Source organism: Crocuta crocuta, unplaced genomic scaffold (genome assembly GCF_008692635.1).
Source record: "Crocuta crocuta isolate KB4526 unplaced genomic scaffold, BGI_CrCroc_1.0 scaffold330, whole genome shotgun sequence".
NCBI classification, from domain to species: domain Eukaryota; kingdom Metazoa; phylum Chordata; class Mammalia; order Carnivora; family Hyaenidae; genus Crocuta; species Crocuta crocuta.
The window spans coordinates 3,911,906-3,930,939 of record NW_027530521.1 but is presented as its reverse complement, the minus strand read 5'-3'; the positions used below and the strand labels follow the sequence as shown (position 1 = coordinate 3,930,939).

The 19,034-nt window shown below is 55.4% G+C and overlaps 1 protein-coding gene, 1 long non-coding RNA gene and 1 other non-coding gene across 3 annotated transcripts; 2 read left to right on the top strand and 1 right to left on the bottom strand.

The window, feature by feature from the left end:
• Positions 1-14,412: 14,412 nt before the first annotated feature.
• TRNAQ-UUG (transfer RNA glutamine (anticodon UUG)) lies at positions 14,413-14,497 on the top strand. The gene has a single exon. It is a non-coding gene; the product is annotated as a tRNA-Gln (tRNA).
• Positions 14,498-15,179: 682 nt separating this feature from the next.
• LOC144234236 (uncharacterized) lies at positions 15,180-16,383 on the bottom strand. Its single transcript, XR_013335898.1, has 2 exons — positions 16,258-16,383; positions 15,180-15,495 (listed from the first exon to the last, which is right to left on the bottom strand). It is a non-coding gene; the product is annotated as an uncharacterized LOC144234236 (long non-coding RNA).
• Positions 16,384-16,519: 136 nt separating this feature from the next.
• CUNH11orf96 (chromosome unknown C11orf96 homolog) lies at positions 16,520-17,429 on the top strand. The gene has a single exon (XM_077767509.1). It carries the CDS (start codon positions 16,527-16,529, stop codon positions 16,839-16,841), a length of 315 nt encoding a protein of 104 aa, XP_077623635.1. The 5' UTR covers positions 16,520-16,526; the 3' UTR covers positions 16,842-17,429.
• Positions 17,430-19,034: the final 1,605 nt, after the last annotated feature.

Below are 19,034 nucleotides of genomic sequence, written 5' to 3'. Positions count from 1 at the left end.
CAGGAGGACTTAGTCTACAGTATCCCCATCCTGCCCACCCCACCCCGCTACCCCCGGTCCTGTCTCCATTTTCTCTTTGGAAAGAACCCTCACAGGAGACCCCCTGTCAGTTTTGTGCTCCTGGAATCCACTCTTAGATGTGGCGATTCCCGTGTCTCAGGGTCAGTGGGGAAACGACGTTGATGTTTGTTTATTAGAGTGGAACACAGACTAAGGGTGCCTTTTCCAGCTGGCTTAGTACAGCTGTGCCCATTTAGATGTGCCTTCCCAGCCTGCCCCATATTGGGCTGAGCTACGTTTTGAGTGTTAGAGCTGGGCGAGGGGCCCGGTGTCTGAGAGCAGTGTCGGACAACGGGACGGGGTAGGCAGGACACTTGTAGCCAGCAGCACCAAAAAGATTGCTTTCTCAGATAAGACAGCTCGGAGCCGACCAAGGCGTGTGTGACAGTGTTGTTGTTACAGTTATGCCTGTGCTGGCNACACGTCGTAACAGTGATAGCACACTCCCTGGACACGAGGGACAGTCCCTCTTCTCATGGCTCCTCCAGAATTTGTGGGCATGTTCAGGCACATCCTGGCCTCTAGCCTTTAACTCTGGACACAAATGGTAGGTTTCTGAATGGGAAGGAAAGGTGAAACCCAGAAGGGGGTTTACAGAGCACGTATGTGTATATATACGCTGTGTTGGGCCTGTTACATCCCTAATCCTAATTTTTTCTTAAACACAACCCTATGAGGCGGTGGTTTTGTTTTTTAACCAGATGGGGGAACCTGTACCTAGATTGATCAGATCTTGATATTGGTGTCCCAGGGTGGGCGGGAAGAGGCCTGTGGGGCTGTTTGTCCGCGAGCCTTCTGGGTTGTCTTTGGGCTTCCGCCATCCAGGCCCCAGGCATGGGGGAAGAGCCACAGCCAGTCCCCTGGGGCTGGAAGGACCACTTTCCAGGAAGCAGTGTAGAGACCCTAGTCCTTGCCTGGGAGGCAGGAGGAAGTGTGGACCAGCGTGGGGCTCTCCAGAGGGACTGCGTGATCAGGTTGCAGTTAGCCGCCTGCTGCAGGAAGGGCGTGGGCGAACGCACTGTGACAGGCCCTTGCCGCACAGGCCTGCGATGGTTCCAGATGCTCCTGAAAAATGCCATCAGAATGCACGCGTCCTTCCGGCTACATGTGGCCCAAAGGTTTCCTGCTGCAGCAAGTGGCGGAGACTGTAGGGCTGCCTCGCCCTGTCCGAGAGGCTGGGGCTAGAAGGCACACCCCAGGCCCTCCTGCAGGTGCTGGGGTGACCCATTCTGTCCCGTGACACTGGCTCCTGTCCTGCCTTTCCTGTCTGTACTTGGAGAATGGGCATGCGTGGGGCCTTAAGAAGGGAATCCACACCCTCCAAAACCACTTCTGGTTTGAGGGCTGTATCCTCCCTGCCTACAGATTGTGGGTTGGATGAATGAAGGATGCCACGGGGATGGGGGTGCTTCCCAAACTGTGGCCCAAGGGTATTCAGGCTGCAGACCACCCAGGCAGGACTCTGAAGTGTCTTCCTGTACTCTTGTTGGTTAGAGAAAACTTACCTGGAATGTTTCCTCTGAACTTGTCTACGCTAATGTCTTCCCTGCACCCTCTCTCTGATAATAGCTTTTAGCCTCCATTCATCTGCAGTGAGGGGGAAAGGAAGTCCGCTAGCTTAGAAGTAGAAATCACGGGGAGTCTGGGTGTGTGGCTTCCCCCCCACTGCCCTCTCTCTCCCCAAGTCTGCCTCCGCCAGCAGCTCCCTGCCCTGTGCTGAGTGCAGGTGACCCGAGAGGAGAGCAAATGAGCTCTTGTGCTCGCCTTGCCTTTGGTCTCCCAAAGTACTCCGAGGCTGTAGGTTAGGAACTGCTCTCCCCATTGGACAGATGAGGAAACTGAGTTGCAGAGGTGCTCATCCCAGAGGCACCCAGGGAGTGAGGCAGAACCAGCACGAAGACCCGGATCAAGTGCCTCGCGTCTTGTTCTTTCTACCACTCAGATTCTGTGGCCCCTCCGAGATTGCTGGCCAAGAGCAGCACCTGGTGACAAGCGGGAACATGGGCACCGATAGCCCGGGCACCAATAGCCCAGAAAGTCACCGTGCCTGTGGGGCTCAGCCCTCCGAGGAGTGGTACTGGCAGTGTCTGCGCCAGCACCAGCCAGGTGGTTCGATATGTGGCAGGGATCCCTGCTGCGGCTTCAGGGGCTCCCCATGCCCGCGCCAACTTCTTAGGGCAACTTCCGGCGAGGCGGGCCTAGATCGGCCTTGCACAGGGGTGTGCCTCCACTTACAGCGCTGCCTGCAGGGGTGGGGGGAATTAGAGAGCAGCCATGACCCTCCGCCCCTGCTCCAGCCTCCACATCTGTCGGAATTGCCGCCAGAGCCTTTGTGGAAAGAGCCTCTGCTTGAGCGAGGGGACCTGGGCTGGAGTCCCACTCTCCCCTTTCTAGCTGAGACGCCTTGGACCAGTCAGCCAGGCCCCAAGCCTCAGTTTCCTCAGTGGTGCAGCAGACACAGAGGCAGCCACTTTTCCCAGGTCTTGTGAGGGCTGAGATCGTGAATGCAACACATCTGACAGTAACGTGCTTAGTAATGTCATTGTCTTAAGTAGAACGTGGCTGGCCAATGGCCCTGTGGTCCCTCCCTCCCTCTCGGCAGGGCTCCTGGGTGCCCGCACCTCTGTTGCCGTCAGTGAGGGGAGGCCCAGGGACTTTGTTTGGGAGGAGTGGCCAAGTGAAATTGCCCGTGAGCGAGGCTGAGCACTTAAGTGTCTCCTGGGAAGTCCTTTAGACCAAGTTGACGAGAGCTCCCAGATGCCAAAGTGGCCTCGCATCAAGGCTCCGCTCACTCCCAGCAGCCCCACCACATGCTCCCCGGGTGATTGGTCTCCTAATGCACCGTCCCTGGCCCCTGGTCCGATCCCCCCCTCGCCCCCGCCCCCCGCCCGGGGCAGTGTTTGAGCTTCCCCAGCGCGCAAGCTGGTCACCAACCAGGCCCAGACGCGCCCCACCGGTCACATTGTTACCGTGTCCTTGCGGGCAGTTTCTGAATTCTGTACAGAACGCCACGGCCTGGAAGATTAAACAAGATTGCCAGTCTGGAATTCTGTGTGAGACTAGGGCTTTTATGTCCACAGATTGTGCATTAGATGCAGTGGGGAGTATATAAAAGGACACAGCCCCTTCCGTTATAGAGAGAAGTAAGCCTGCAGGGCTTTGATTTTCTTTCGCAGAGTTGGTTTTTATTCCTGACTGCAAAAGGAGTATGTGCTGTTTGCAAGAAATTAAAAAGAAAGATAATAAAAAGGAAAGTCATGTGTAACTTTACGACCAAAGGTCACAGCTCTTCCCATGTTGTAGTGTATTTTTCCACACAAATTTGTGTAAGAAACAGCCGCTTCTTATCGAATGCATCACTTTGCAGCCTTTCCCTGTCTCTGCTGAACGTTAGTGCATGACATTAATTACCGTTCCATAACGTGGTTTTGAATGGCTGCACAGTACTGTGTGTGCTTGTGTGTTATGTAACCAGACACGGTATGTTGGGCGTTTAGATTGTTGTTCGTATCGGGGTGGTTTCTGGTAGTATTAGTAACTGTTCTGTTTGTTTTGGAAATCAGGAGAGCGCGTGGTGGGAGGCAGGGTGGCAGTGTAGCTAAGAGCCCAGGATTTGGCCACATTCAGACTTAATTCAAATAAAAAGAACAGGTAACATTTTTATAGAGCCTGAGTGTGGAGCCAGGCACTGTGTTACGTGCTCTACATATATTAAGTCATGATTCATTGACCCTCACAACAGCCCATGCACTAGGAGCTATTTTTATCCCCATTGAACAATTCAGGAAACAGAAGCACCACCCCTCCACTTATGCTGCCGTCCTGTGGCTAAACCTTCGTGCACATCTAGTATTATTTCTTAGAATACTTTCCTAAAAGTGGGGTGTTGGCCCAGATTTGGGAGGCTATGCATATTTTTAAGGCCTCGAATCTATAATGTAAATGGCTTCCCACAAAGGTGTTTGAGCATATCTGAGAGGCTCGTGCTGTGCTTTGAGCAGCAATAACGTGCCGGGCCCTGCACTCAGTACTCTGTGAAGCTGCTCTCCCCAAAGGAGAAGCTGCCTGTGCCCTGCACAGAGCAAGCAAGCGCTCAGTACATCATAGCAACATTAGCACCTTGGTTGTATTTTGTGTCGTTTGCTGAGAAAACAAGACCCACACCAGGGAAACCTTAATGACAGGATGCATGCAGAACAAGGGGTCCTGACAATGAGTACTGCGGGGCTTGGAGGAGCATGAGATGTAATTTGGGGTGGTGGTCAGAAAGGGCTGCCTGGTGGAGGAGGCAGTTGCAGGATGGGGAGGAGGGCTGTGAAATGACAGCCTGAAGGCTCTTGAGCGGTGATGAGGTGGAGGAGGGGGTCCCTAGGGTTCCTAGGTAGTGTGTGTCCAGGGCTTGTGTCCGGGGCTTGTGTAGCTGGAGTGTGAGCTGGGAGAGACCGTGAGAGAGGCCTGGGAGCCACAGAGGGCTGGGAAATGCATTTCCCAGGAGGGAGTGAGAGCGTGGGGCTAGAGGTGGGGAGACCCATGGGGCAGGATCCCAGGCAGAGAGATTTGCATGTGTCCTCTGGTGGGTTCCCCGGGAGTGGTGAGGGGAAAAGACGTTGGGTTTTCTGGTGCTGATAAGACCCTTTCTTGCCATGAGTGCTGAAGCAAAAGAAAACAGAGGACTCAGCTATGAGGTTGAAATAGCAGTGTTCTTAACTGGTAAAGCCAGATGGGAAGCTTTGATGGTCCGACTTCTTGCTCCTCCTTCACCAATCTAGGAGCACCCTGGGGCACTTAGGGCACCCTGTTTGGGGAACCAGTACAGCAGGCTGTCACTGCCAGCTGCCACCTACCCCCCACCAAGCCTGCAAGGAAGGAGATTCTCCATTTCCTAACCCATTTCCTTCTCCCGAGCTTCCCTGTCAGAGAAGTCCTGCCACCCTCCTGGGGAAAGGAAGAGGGTCAGGAGAAGCGGGGATGCCGCCTTTCCCCATTGCAGTGGGAGGTGGGAGATACTTCCCCCATCCCTTTGTGTCATCTTCCCCCCCAGCCCGGGGTGCTCCGGGGGAAGAGTCTGCCAGCGATCAGCCAGGCAGGGTAGTGCCCTGGTGTAAATTTTGGTGTCATATAGACCTGCTTCTAGCGCAGGCTCCCCCCGCTCCCCCCCATAGCTGTGTGATCTTTGGGAAATTTCTTAGCCTGAGTTTTTCCACCTATAAAATGGGATTGTTGTAAGAATTGAGTGTGATGTGTGTGTCTAGGGCGGCTGTTACCAAATGGTGTATAGATGTGCAGGGAAGTCCTGGGCCCCGGGGGCAGGGTGGGGTGGGGCTCGCAGTGGGTTTGGGGCAGATCTCACTGCCAGTGGAGGTGGAACGACTTCCGACTTCTGTGCAGAAAGGTCTAGGACAAGGCCTCGGGGAAGAGAGGCCCAGCATGGCCACGGGAGACTGGGGAGATGGCTGCTTAGAGGTCTTTGTGGAGGCAGGTGAGAGAGTGTGTGGAAAGGGCCCTGGTTCTGGGGCGTTCCCCGCAGAGGGATGGTCCCAGGACGGAAGGAGGCGGGGACAGAGCCAGCGTAGGACCAGCCTAGCGGAAGGAGAGCCTGAGGATGTCCTGTCATAGCACTCCCCCGTGAAGCCATGGATTCTTCCTGCTCTGGCCTGGGAACAACAGAGGAACAGAGTGGCCAAGGCTGAGGGTGTCTAAGGTTGAAAGACGAGGAAGGAATCAGGCCTTGGAAAGGCAGCCTGTGGGCGCTGGGCAAGTCATGTGCAAGCATCAGGAGACTGGGCTCCCGTCCTGTCTCTGGTCCCTGGGCCAAGCCTTTTCCTGCCCTTGGCCCCATTTTCCCCATCTGCAGAATGCAGGGATCGAACCCACTTAATGTTTTTTTCTAGCTGTTTGACCGAAGCCCATGGTAAAAAAAAGTTTGCGCATGTGCGTGCATGCGCCCGTGCGCGCGCGCGCACACACACACACACACACCCCGAAACAGCACTTTATTATGTATATTTACTCTGATGTTTTCTGTTCAGTTGTATATCATTTAAAAATGCTGGTCTTGGGGGCGCCTAGGTGGCTCAGTTGCGTAAGCATCCGACTTTGGCTCAGGTCATGATCTCACCGTTTTTGAGTTTGAGCCCCACTGACAGTTCGGAGCCTGGGAGCCTGCCTTGGATTCTGTGTCTTCCTCTCTCTCTGTGTCTCTCTCCCCCCACCCTTTCTCAAAAATAAATAAAAACAGTGCAAAAATTTCTTTTAAATACTGGTCATGGCCCCCTAGCTGTTGGCATGGCCCACAAATGAGTCATACCTCTTGTTCTGAAAACACTGCCCCAGCTCCTCTGGAAGATTCCTTTCTCCTCTGGCAGCCTGCAGTTCTGTTCCATTTCCTCCGGCCTCACGACCCTCATCAGCCAGGCCTTTGTGGCTTTCTCCTCTGTGTCTGCAAACAGTGGTTTCCAGCGTTGGGTGCCGGAGACTCTTGACAGAAGACATGGCCATGAGGCTGTGGCGCTGGAGTGAGCCGCCCTGGGCGTCATCCCACCTGGCTCACGTGCAAGGTCTGCACACCGCCGCCCTGTCTCACGTGCCGGGGCATCGTGAGTGGGACGCGGCTCCCAGGCCTTCTCCACGTCCCCACAGGAAGGGAGTGGGCTTGGAGGTCGTCCACACTCCCCTCCTTCCCCCAGCCAGCCCTCCGGCTCGGCCCACAGGACACCAAGTGTTGGGGAGGGGGACCTGTCCCAGTTAGAGTACCAGGCTCTTCCCTGGGAACAACCCTCCTTACCCTGTCCCTCATCCCCAGCCCTCCCACTGAGGCCCTCTCTGGTCAAGTTCAGGAGCCACTGGCACGGGGATGACTGGATGGATGAGAAGAGCTTTAGCAGCTGATAGACCTGGGAGCAAATCCCAGCTCTGTCTCTGCTTGACTGTGTGGCCTTGGGAAAGTTCCTGAACATCTCTGAGCCTGTTGCCTGCTGCAGTGATAGGTTCAGTGTGCTCTGTTTGTGACTGGCATGAGGTAGGTGCTCAGGAAAAACTCCTTCCTCTGCATCCCTTCCCCTCGTGTGTCCCATGAGAGAACAGCTGCAGAAATGGCAGCTGGGGTCACTTTGCAGCAAGACAGGGGAGATGCCTTCCGTGGCCAGTGATGGGCGGGGCAGCATCAGAGAGAGGCTGCCTGAAGTTGGGTGCGTGGGGAATAACCCCCCCTCAACATGTCCAAAACATGCAAAGAGACTGGGGCATGGCAGGCACGTCGGGTCCACAGGGAAGCCCGAGGCAGTGTCTGCAGAGGAAGATAGGCAAGTCTTGAGGAGAATAGACTCTCTGGGGCCCCAGAATGGGCCAGTAGCTATTTACAATGCTAATGGTGTACCCTGTCTCAAGGCTGGACTCAAAGCATATTACATGAAAGGGCATCTTTTTAACACTGATTTCTTGGAAACTGTTTAAAAATTCACCCTCCTACAGGGCTAGTTTAACCTCCGTGTGTTTTAATAAATCATCTAGTTTGGTCCAGGAGGATGGGGCAGGCATGAGGCTTCCACTATCCCAGAGTAGTGAGAAGAACTTTCTAGCAAACACCAGAATGAGGGGATTCAGGCAGGCAGGCTTGAGAAGCTGTTGGCTTATTTGCATGCTGTTGCCTATTACCAAGGCTGCGGGGAAAGTCATCTTTGCAGGGTGTCTTCAGAGCCCGCAGGCACTTTCTCGGTGCCCACGCCCTCCTGCCACGCTGGTAAATAATTGAAAGGTGGCTCTAAGCCAGGCTGGAGACGGGCATAAGGATACCTCTGTCATCTGAGACTGCGGTGCCCAGAGCTTGGAAAGCACTTCCTCTGAGGGTTCCTGTGCTCCTTGGCTCTCAATAGCTATAGAAACTGGGGCTCTGACAGCCGAAGTGCCTTGCCCGGGGCTGCACGGCTCCAATAGCAGAGGCTGGGAGGCCCTTTGCAAGACGTCCTTATGCAGCTGGGACTTGGCAGTGCCTGCGGGAACCTCTGACCTCCTTGCCTCTGTGCTCCTGGCCTGTTCCCGCTGCCCTCTGCTCTGTTTTGGCAATAACCAGAAGACTGTCCTTCCAAGGCAGAGGCTGGCACTTTAACCTTGGGACATAAATAAGTCCCTGTGCCTTACTTGAGGCAGCACATGGGGCTGGCTCGTGGTTCAGTAGAGGCAGTGAAACTTTCCAGGATCTGAGGCTGCAAGCCCTGGCTTTGTGCTTACTAGCTGGGGGATGTCTCTCGGCCTCGGTTTCCCAGTCCATATATGAAGGGGTAATGCCAAAGAGACCCAGTCCAGAAAACGTGTCTTCCCTGAGGACAGTGAGGCTAGGGTAAATTCCAGGACTGGGTTCCATCCTGACTCTGCCTCCACATCGCTACTTGCTATGTGAATGTGGTCTAGTTCCCGCCCCTTTCTTTCTGGGTCTCTATGACCTCATCTCAAGAGATAACAGAGAGGGGCGCCTGGGTGGCTTAGTCGGTTAAGCGTCCGACTTTCGCTTAGGTCATGATCTCGCGGTTCGTGGGTTCAGGTCCTGCGTCGGGCTCTGTGCTGACTGCCAGCTCAGAGCCTGGAGTCTGTTTCAGTCTGTGACTCCCTCTCTCTCTGACCCTCCCCTGCTCACGCTGTCTCTCTCTCTCTCTCTTCCCTAGAAAAAAAAAAAACCATTAAAAAAAAGAGATAACAGAGATACCCCTGCCTTAGCCACAGAGAGGGAAGAACTCTGCAAAGCTGAAGGGCCACAGGTTGTATGGGATTTCGTTCTTGCCCATGTAGTGGTTTCCAGACCAGTGGACCTTGGGGAGGGATGCTCAGGCCTGCAAGGAAGCGCACACGAAAAAGCCGCAGACGCTGGACCATCTGAGCTGTGTCAGGAAGCAGGCCCTGGCAGGCAGGTGTGCTTCCATCACCCGTATCGGCAGGGCCAGGCTCGCAGGCTGGGCATGGTTCTTGGGAGGCTTCCCTGGGCTCTGGCACCCCTGAGTCCCCAAGGCGGTGGCTCCCTGCCCCCTCTCCAGCCGGCTATTCCCTGGGGCTCATCCCGGGAGTGGAGGGTGCCAGGCTGCCTCCCGGGTGGGAAGAGTGGGACCAGCCCTGCCGTGCCAGCTCTGGCAGCCTGCCTACCGGCAGCTGGTATCCCATTGCACTGTCTACACTGAGGCCCAGATTAGATCGTGAGCTCATTGCGGCATGAATGGGGCCACTGGGGTGTGGGCGCTGGAGGCTGAAGGTCTGACTTGGGGATATTGCTGGGGGTCTCCCTAGATCCTCTCCCTGCTCTGTCTCTCCCTCTCTGTGTCTCTTGGGCTCTCCTCCTCCTCTCTCTCTCTCTCTTTCTCTCTCTCTCTCAGTGTCTCTCTCCCTCCCGTGCACACTGACACCCCCTCTTGGAGCTTGCTGGGGATTGTCATGGCAACCCTCCAGCAAAATTATCAAAACACTTTTATGCTCACGCTCGTACCAGACGAAGTGCTAATTCTGAGTGAGGCAGAAAGCAGTTGGTAGGATGCTGAAGTCACAGGCTTTGTATGGAAGGCTTGCTGGGGGGCAGAATGGGCACCAGCCAGGGGTGAGGGTGGGGTCAGGAGGCAAGCAAGGCCCTCTACAGAGGTTGTGTTTTTTGCTGACCCCTCCTCCACCGACATACATGCACACACGACACACGCACACACACACACACACACACAGTGGCTGGGCCAAATATACCCATAGTGCAGATTGACCCAAACAGCAACATCTGGAATAACCATCACCTCATTCAGCATCTGGAGGCCTGAGATCAACTCTGGGGAGACTTCTGGGTGTGTATATGGGGAGAGCCAGCTGACCGAGGCTTCTAGCTGGCAATCGGACTGTGCCAGGGTGGCAGAGCAGTCACAGGCAGGGGCCTGACCCGCTTGTCCCCTGAATCCCAGGAAGGAGAGGAGCATCTGTGAACACAACTACCACAGGCTGCTGCTTTCCGCTTTGCTCTGCCTCTCTGCCTCCCAGGCCAGACTTGGCATCCCTGCCCCCATCTGACCCGGGCTAGGGTACTGCAGGCTCCCTTGAAAACAAAGCCCTGTTAATAGCTGAAGAACTGGTGGTTGCTTTTTTTAAACCCGGGCTCTGCCCAAAAGCCAAAGTGTGGGTGGGGATGGTGGAGGAGGTGGCGGCAGAAGCCCCTCCCCAGTCTGCTACCATCTTCCTGCCCCATCTGCTCCCCCAGCCACCTCCACCCTGGAAGAGAGCCTTCCCTCGCCTGGGCTGTTTGCCACTCTCTGGCTCAAGAGGAAGCATCTCCTTCTTCCGAATGGGTCACCTCATCCCTGGTCCTCCGGAGGATTCTAAAATGTCAGAGCTGGATGGGCCCCCAGAAAATGAGTCTAGCCTCCTCCCTTCACAGATAGGGCAATTAAGGATCAGAAGTGGGAAGCAGCTGGTTCAGGACCGCTGAGTACATGGGTGATGGAGCTGATGTGGCATCCCACGCATCTGACTTGTCCAGTGTGGCTCATATCACATCAGCGGGACAGTGAGATGCGGTGGTACAAATGAGGAGCACTGATTTCTAGGTCAGGCAGACCCGGCTTTGAGTGCTGCACTCTTAGCACTCAGAGTGACCCTGGCAAGCTACAAAGCACCCTGGATCCTCATCTGTAGAATGGGGGTAATAACTAGGCTCCCCTTCAAAGGACCCCATGAGGACGATTTAGGTAAAGCTCTTGCAGTGCACCATTGGCAGAACGCCAGACACATTCTGTAAATTACACATCTGTAAAGTTCAACAGATGGCATTTCTGGGTCCCTCTGTAATCCCAGGGGCTGCACGCCTACCAAGGAAAGGAACCGCCCTTCATCCCCTTTAATGGCTACCCTCTGCCCCATTGAGCCAGGGGGAGGCAATTTAGTCTGTCCTTCCTGGAAAAGCCAACACTGACCCAGCAAACTCAGCAAGGCCCAGAGGGGAACAGACCCCAGGCCCTGATGCCTGGGCTTGCCCCCAGGAACCCCCAGATCTGCCCACCTCTCATCCACATACACAGTTCTCACTGGCTTTCTCACCCATGCACCCCATGCACCATTGGAGGAAGGTAGGTATAGGGTGGGGGTTCTGTTGAAAGAGCCCGATGTCCCCAGATTCACGCTAGAGTCACCTTTGGGCACTGGCAGTGACACCTTACAATGGAGACATTGCTTAGTTGCTTAGAGCTTGCCATTGCTCTGTCTGGCTTTCTCCTTGACATTGTGAATCAGGCAGAGAGGAAAAGTCACCCAAACCCTCACATGCCCTCTGGAGCAGGAGCTTCTTGGTGCCTTTCCCTGCTCTTCTCTACCACGTTGGGGGGCTGGGGAGGTTTAGGTAGGAGATAATGAAAACAAAAGCAACTTGTATTTCATGCTTAAGACAGGCTGGGTGGGCACTGTACCGAGTGCTTTCCATACACTAACTGTGGACTCCCAGCAGCATTGCTTCTGTGTCGAGGTACAAATAAAGGAGTCTCAGAGAGTGTGACCTGCTCAAGGTCACAGAGTGAGCTCAGGGTGGAGTGGGGATAGACTCTAGCTCTGTGTTCTCCTGACCTGACAGCTGACTCCTGAGGCTCTGGAGGGCACAGAACATCTGGAAAAGCCAGCGAGGGCTGGGGTTGGTGCTGGAGACATCCTGAGAGGTAGAGAGCTGTGCATGGGGGAGGCGGGGGGTCAGTGGTAGAATGGAGGAGTCCAGGTCATGTGGGAGCTCAGATTCCATCCGTGGGGGGAGGACCATCTCTCCACCCTCCCTCCTCTTCCTGGAAGCCCCCTATGAACAGGGCCCAAAACCAGACTTTCAGGCAGAGTGGAAGCAAAGCATTCCAGGCTAATGTCGTCGATAACCTGGGACCATTGCTGTGAAGCACAGACCTCCTTTCCTACTTTTACCTCCCTGGGGCTGGGAACGGGGGAGCTGAGAGGGGTGACCTAGGGTACCCCAGTACCCAGCATGGGAATTTGGGGTCTGGAGGAGCTGCATGTGCTGCTGCCACCCCCCTTATTGATTGCCAGGAGCGATGGGAGCAGAGGTCACGGGGAGAGGAGGAGCGGAGTGGTGGTCCACTCAGGAGGAACCCGGAGCCCTCGCCTGGCTGCTGGAGAAAGGCAGAGACTGGCCGTCTAGTCCAGTGGGGAAGGCAGAGCACGCTGATGAGGGGGACAAACCAGTGAGAAGGCCTTTTAGTTAGTGGTGTAGAGTGACTGAGGACAGCCTTCAATAGGGTGGCCAGGGAAGGCCGCTCCAACGAGGCAGCTTTGAGCTGCGCCCTCTGCAGTGCAGAGCGCACAGTGACTTGCCCAAGGCCACACAGGAAGTTCAGGGAGAGCCAGGCTAGGACCTGTCTCTGGACTCCCGCTCTAATCTTCTCCCTCCTTCTAGAAACATCCTTCTCTTGCATTTTGACATGTTCTCCTGGTTTCCCTTTTACACCGCTGGACATACTGCTTCTCTGAGCCCCTCACTGGTTTGCCCGCCCCCCAGGGTTGGCTGGTCCCAACCCTTCTTTCCCTGGAAGGTGGGCTCTCCCCCACTGTCCCATCTGTCCCCTACAGACTCCCAAACTGCGCCCTCCGTCCGTCACCTCTCCCCTGAGTTCTCTGTGTCCTGCTTGACCTCTCCACTTGGATGTCTAATGGCTGTCTCGGTTAGGACAACGCTGAGTCGATATAATAGAGACCTGAAATTAGAGAAGTTTAAAAATATTCAGTTGACTGCTTTCTCATATAATAGCTCCGAGGGAAGTCTTTTGGGTTGGTAGATAGCTCTGCGGGACAGGGTTATTTAGGGATCTAGACTAACACGAAGCATCCAGGGTCTGTCTGGATGAGGACAGTCTTCCAGTCTGTGTGAGGAAAAAACACGGAAGCTGGGGCAGGATTCTCCTCTTATGCGCACTGGGGCAGAAGCTGACTTCTGCTCACATTCCACAGATGAGAGTTTAGACACATGGCCCCATCTCAGCTGGAAGGGAAGCTGGGAAATGTGACCCAGCTGGGTGGACAGCTAGCAGTCTCTGCCGCAGTCCCTTCTAGAACTGTGAGCACTTCCCTGCCCTGGTGGTGGAGGAGGCTCTCTGGGGGCAGTACCCTCGCCCTGTGTCTCCCTGGCCCTTGGCTTTGCCCTTAGCAAATTCCTCCTTCTTGTTTATTACTCCCCACTACCAGCCTGTAGCGTATTGAACGTCTGTCTTCTTTGAGCAAATATCTGGGCTGGAACAGTCTCGGGCTTTTGAAGTCCAGCCTTGCAGCTTTGTTGGTAATAATAATTCCTTCGAAAACTTAGGACGTCTGTCTGCTTCTAGTCAGTTCCATGGGCCAGCAACCACACCTTAGAGCTCCTTTCTTGTCAGAGTTATTAAGTCTGTCTGCCTTGCCCCACTCATCTCTTTCTTATTTTAAGTGAAAGTTATTCTAAGGGCATCTGAAATGATAGACTTGCATGATAAGGCAACAGCACTAACATAATGCTTCGCCACAGGGCTGATCCCTTTGCTAGGCCGAGCGTTTGGCCCAGCGGACAGGGTCTAAGAGAGGCTGCAAGCCACGACAGTCTGATCTCCTGCTCTTTGGACAAAAACAGCTGGTTTTCCCAACCCTGACGACAGCGGATGTCTGTATTATCTCCTCCTCTGTCCATCTCTTCTCGCAAACGAGCCAATCTCTTTCCTGTGGCATCTTGCTCAAAGCATCATCGAGCAGCCAACATGTGCACATGTTTTTAGCTCTTTCCAATTATTTTTCTAGAAATACGGGCTCAGCAGGCATGCGGTCCGTCTTCCAAATCATCACAGGTGATGTTTTTAATCAATGTTTTGTTATAGTATAAGAAGGGTCACCAACTTTCCATCCTCACTAATTGTTTCCGTATTGCTTACCACCTGTTGGCTGAGCCAGTGCCACGGTTTTTAGGATTTTCACACGTGGCAGCTTTGCATTCCTGGTACCAGTTTCTGTATTAGAGTATTGCTAAGTTGCTGTTAAACGGAAATCCCCAATATAGTGGCCGTAAGATTATGTAAATTAACTTTTCTCTCACATAATACAGTTCTGATATGAGCTTTGCTCAGAGCAAATCCATTAAAGTCACCCCTGATTCCTGCCACCTCCCCATCTGACCCATCAGCAAGTGCTCTCATCCTGTCTTCAGACAAATCCCCAGTCTGACCGGTTCCCTACACGTCCACCGTCTCCACCCAATCCAAGTCCTCTGTGTCTGATGTCTGAGGGTGATGTAACAGTCTTGTAAGTGGGCTCCCTGCTTCTTCCCCACCCCTCTCCAGCCCACACTTTACATGGCAGGCAGAGTGAGGTTTTAATAACATAAATTGGAGGGGTGCCTGGGTGGCTCAGCCGGCTGAGCGTCTGACTTTGGCTCAGGTCGTGATCTCACGGTTTATGGGTTCGAGCCCCATGTCGGGCTCCGTGCTGACAGCTCAGAGCCTGAAGCCTGCTTGGGATTCTGTGTCTCCCTCTCTCTCTGTCCTTCCCCCACTCGCACTCTGTCTCTCTCTCTCTCTCTCTCCCCCTTAAAAATAAACATTAAATTTAAAAAAAAAAACATGAATTGGAACATGTAGCTTGCCTGCCCCAAATTCTTCAGTGCCTTACCATTGCCCTTAGAATAAAATGCTCTTAAAAAAAATAATAATAAAATAAAATTTGTCTCCTTAACCTTAACATGGCTGTCCAGGCCTTTTGTGACTGTCCCTTCTTCTCATCGCCCTCATCCACTCTGCTTTAGCCACATGGGTTTTCTTACTGTTCCCAGAATAAGCCAAGCTCTTTCCTGCCTTAGTGCCTTTGCATTAGGGTTCCCTTTGCCTGAAACGCTCTCCTCTCACTTGGTCACACTCTGGTTCCTTCTTGGTACGCCACAGGGCAAAGGGCTTCAGTGTAAGATAGGAGTGAGGGCTTAGGAGCTAAGTCCACCTGGGTTTTAATCTCAGCTCTGCTGCTCACTAGCTGCGTGACCCCAGCTGAGTTCTTCTATCTGTAAATGGCAATAAGAAAAGTGCTTGTTATCCAAGGTTGTTGAGAGGATTAAATACAATAAACACCTTAAATGAATTAATGCATAAAAAGTACTCAGAACATGGCACATATTAAGCATATGAGCAGGGTTATTATTGTCCCTTAGGGTCACCTTAAATATCACCCACTCAGAAGCCTTTCCTGGCCACCCCTTCTGCACATTTCTCCATCTTCGTCCCTATCACATCACAGGAATACACGTCCTAGTTGAGGTGTTTATCGTCTGGCCCTCCCACTGGAACGTAACTTTCACGAGGCCGCGGACTATCCCGAGCTGGTACACAGCAGGTCCTTGGCGAATCTTTGTTGAATGGCTGCAGAAGGACTGGAGGCCAGATCCCATGGATTCCCTCCCTTCGCAGCAGCCGTATGAGCCTTGCTGGGCGCCTATGGGGAAGATGCAGACAGGGTGAGCTCTGCCCTGTGCCCGCAGTACTTGAGGCCCATGTGGTCTGGGGCGGTGCTCGCAGCTTCTCCTTGGGAGTCAGGAAAACTAGGGGACTTGCTCTTAGAAGCCCTTACGGGCACAAGTGACTACTATCCTTCAGCGAGGGACTACGTTGGCGCGCACGGTGCGGTCTGGGCTGCCTGGTTCCATCAGTGACGACAGGACTAGTTACTTATCCTCTCTGTGCCTCCACTGTCTCATATGTAAATTTGGGAGAATACCAATTACCTCGCAGGCCTGTTAGGAAGATTAAGTAGGATAATATATGTAAAACGAAGCTCACTGGCTGGCTTGGAGTGAAGCTCTCCAGATTGTAGTTATTATCGCTGTTATTAATGCCTATGCAAGTGTCATTCTTCTGAGCATGAATAGGGGGCTGGTGCCCCAGGGACTTGGGGGTGGGGTTGTGAGGAGACAGAAGACAGCCAGGGAAGGGAAGAACTGGAACGGAATCATCAGAGGGTGCCTTTTCTACGTGCGTGCCTCCAAGCGTGCGGGTTTGTGTGTGTATGGATTTGTGTCTGTCTGGGGAGGGGGTGGCAAGGATCCAGAGAAGAAACCCAGTCCTTTCTCTGAACTCAGTTCTGGGGAGCCAGGCGCCCCGGCTCTCCCGCGCCCAGCCCTCTCCCAGCTGCAAGGAGGTCTGGGAACTGCCTCCACTACGCGCCCAACAACGCAGCACCCGCGGCGGAATCACCTACGTCTTCGAGTGTGTGCATCTGGGATCACGGAGGGGGAAGGGGACCTGCGCCGCCGCGGCCACCACTGTCGGCGCGAACTTGGGGATCCCGGGACGGACGGCCGGTGGCAGCCCAGGGGGGCCCGATCCGGGGNTCCGGCGGGGCCGCCCCGCCGCGGGCTCCCGGGGCCTCGGATGCTCCCGGAACCCCGCGGGCGGGGCCTGCCTTCCGGAGCCGGGTTGGCTGGGGGCGGGCGGCGCTGGGGAAAGGGCCGTTACTNACAGGCGGTGATGCCGCACTTCGTGTGCCTGGCCGACGAGTTCCCGCAGCCCGTGCGGCCCGCCAAGCTGTCCAAGGGCAAAGGCCGGCTGCGGCGGCCGCGCCAGTCCCGCTTCAAGACGCAGCCGGTGACCTTCGACGAGATCCAGGAGGTGGAGGAGGAAGGGGTGTCCCCCATGGAGGAGGAAAAGGCCAAGAAGTCGTTCCTGCAGAGCCTGGAGTGCCTGCGCCGCAGCACGCAGAGCCTGTCGCTGCAGAGGGAGCAGCTCAGCAGCTGCAAACTGAGGAACAGCCTGGACTCCAGCGACTCCGACTCGGCCCTGTGAGGGGCGCCGCCCGCCCGCGGACGGAGGACGAAGCCCCAGAGGGCCCGCGCCCCGCACTCTGGGGACCCGCGAGGCCCGGGACCTCTCGCCCGGCCGCGAACTGCTCGGTGCGCCCCGCGCTGCGCTCGTCCTGGGGCCGGAGCGCGCGGGGGTGCCGGGGAGGGGGGCCGCTTTCTTTGCCCTTGTAAATGTTTATTTTTTAACTCTTCCCAGTACGGACTCCGCTGTGAGTGTGTGCGGGAGGCGCGCCCGCGCTGAGTCGACCCTGGGTCGCCGGGGCTTCCCGGAGAGCCGCTCCACGCCCTTGTCCGATGGTTTGCAACTCCGATTTTGCACACCGCTCCACCGTGCCCCCCAGCGCACGCACCCGTTCACACTCACGCCAACACACTCTCGCTGAACACTTTTATAGTTGTTAGGCGCGGCTGATGGGACTCGGGGCGCAGCGCAGGTGCTGCTGCGGCCGGAGGATGGATATTTATTTTTGCATTGCGATGGCTGACGGCTTTTATTTAATGATCTTTTTACTTGGATATGTCTGTGAGGCTCCCGAACGGAGACAAATAAAGTCAATATATTTGCACAGTGCATTTCTCCAGGCTCTTGACTTCTTGAACCTTCGGGGACCAGGCTCCCAAGACTGGGGGAGGTGGGAGAAGGATGTGGCTGGAATGGGGGGCCAGGGATCCCCATGGAGGTAACCCCACAAGCTTCATTCACCGGAACGAGGTCTCGCCCACGGTGCCTCGGGCCGTTACCCGCTTCCCCGAGTGGATCCACACCCGGCCCAGAGCGCTGCTGCCTCCCTGGTCTGTTCTCGGTCGCCGCCGGCGTCCGGGATGGAGTGCAGCCGCTGGCTCGGCGAAGGTCGGCGCAGTGAGGACTGAGAGAACCTTCCTTGGTGCGGTTAACCACCCAGGGAGGTGGGGGCAGGGTCATCGTCCCGCATTCACCGAAGGAGCGTCCGCTCACTCGGTTCCCCTTCCAGGCGGCGGGTAGGGAGATGCCCGAGCCATCAGTGGGAGGCCTAGGCTGGGAAATTCGGGTGGTGGGACCCGACGGGGTGTTGCGCGTAACTCCGGGGCTGGGCGAGGGCACCCAGGTGAGGCCCCGCGCCCCCCGCGCTGAGTCAGCGCAGTGCCGGGCGCCCCGGCACTGTCCTAGCCAACAGTGGCCCTTTCTCCGGCCTCCTGTGCCGTCTTCAGCATTCCTCAAGGAGGGTGGTGCATGTCTTTGGTCCGAGTCTGAAGGGCGCTTGGGTACCACGCACCCCCTCTGTTTACAGATGAGAAAACAAACAGCGGAGAGGGAGAGAGAGGTCACATGGAAAGTAGTGGCGTCTCAGTCAGCTGTCTGGACTCCGCGTCCGGTGCTCTTTCCATCACATCCCTTTCCGGTGGTCTCCGGCAGCTGCCCCGCGCTCCTGCGTACACCCTAAACCCTCCAGGTTAGCAGCATAACACTATCACCTGGCGGTAGGTGGCGATCTATGTAATAAACAACATTCGGTTGAGGAGGGCAGGCCCCCACACTTAGGGCCCCCACCCAGCCAGCACCTCCGGGATTACTCCAGAGCTGACCCGCCGTGGCCAAACCCCAGGCTGAGTAGTTCAGAGACACGCGGGAGTTTGAGTGCTGTTCCTACCCCCCACCTCTCTCTCTCGAAATTGCCTGTTTCTGTGCTCGGGTGCCCTCTGGTGGTGGGGCTGGTGCTCAGCTCGGCCCTGCAGGGCATTTGAACTGCCTTTGACTCTTATTTTTTAATGTTTTTTATTTCTGAGAGGGAGAAAGAGAGAGAGCGAGCGAGAGAGAGAGAGAGAGAGAGACCGCGCAGGGGAGGGTCATCAGCACAGAACCCAAGCAGGGCTGGAACCCACGAACCGTGAAATCATGACCTGAGCCGAAGTTGGACGCTTAACCGACTGAGTCACCCAGGCGCCCCAAATTCGCTTTGACTCTTGACACCATATATCGCTCCTTAGCACTCTGCAGAAAATGAGAAAGCGGGGGCAGGGGGGGGAGGGAGGAAGAAGAGAAAGAAAAGAAAAGGAGCGAAAAGAGGAAATGAAGCAAAGAACCGAAAACAGAACACACAGGGCCTGAAAGAATGCCCTCCCATCTGGCTCAAAGGGAGGAAACTGGCGCAGGACCTTGGGGGCTGGGGTCTTTGGCGGTGCCGGGCCCTTGGGAGCA

Excerpts from the sequence above, each read along its gene's own strand:
- CUNH11orf96 (XM_077767509.1), top strand. The coding sequence starts at position 16,527 with ATGCCGCACTTCGTGTGCCTGGCCGACGAGTTCCCGCAGCCCGTGCGG.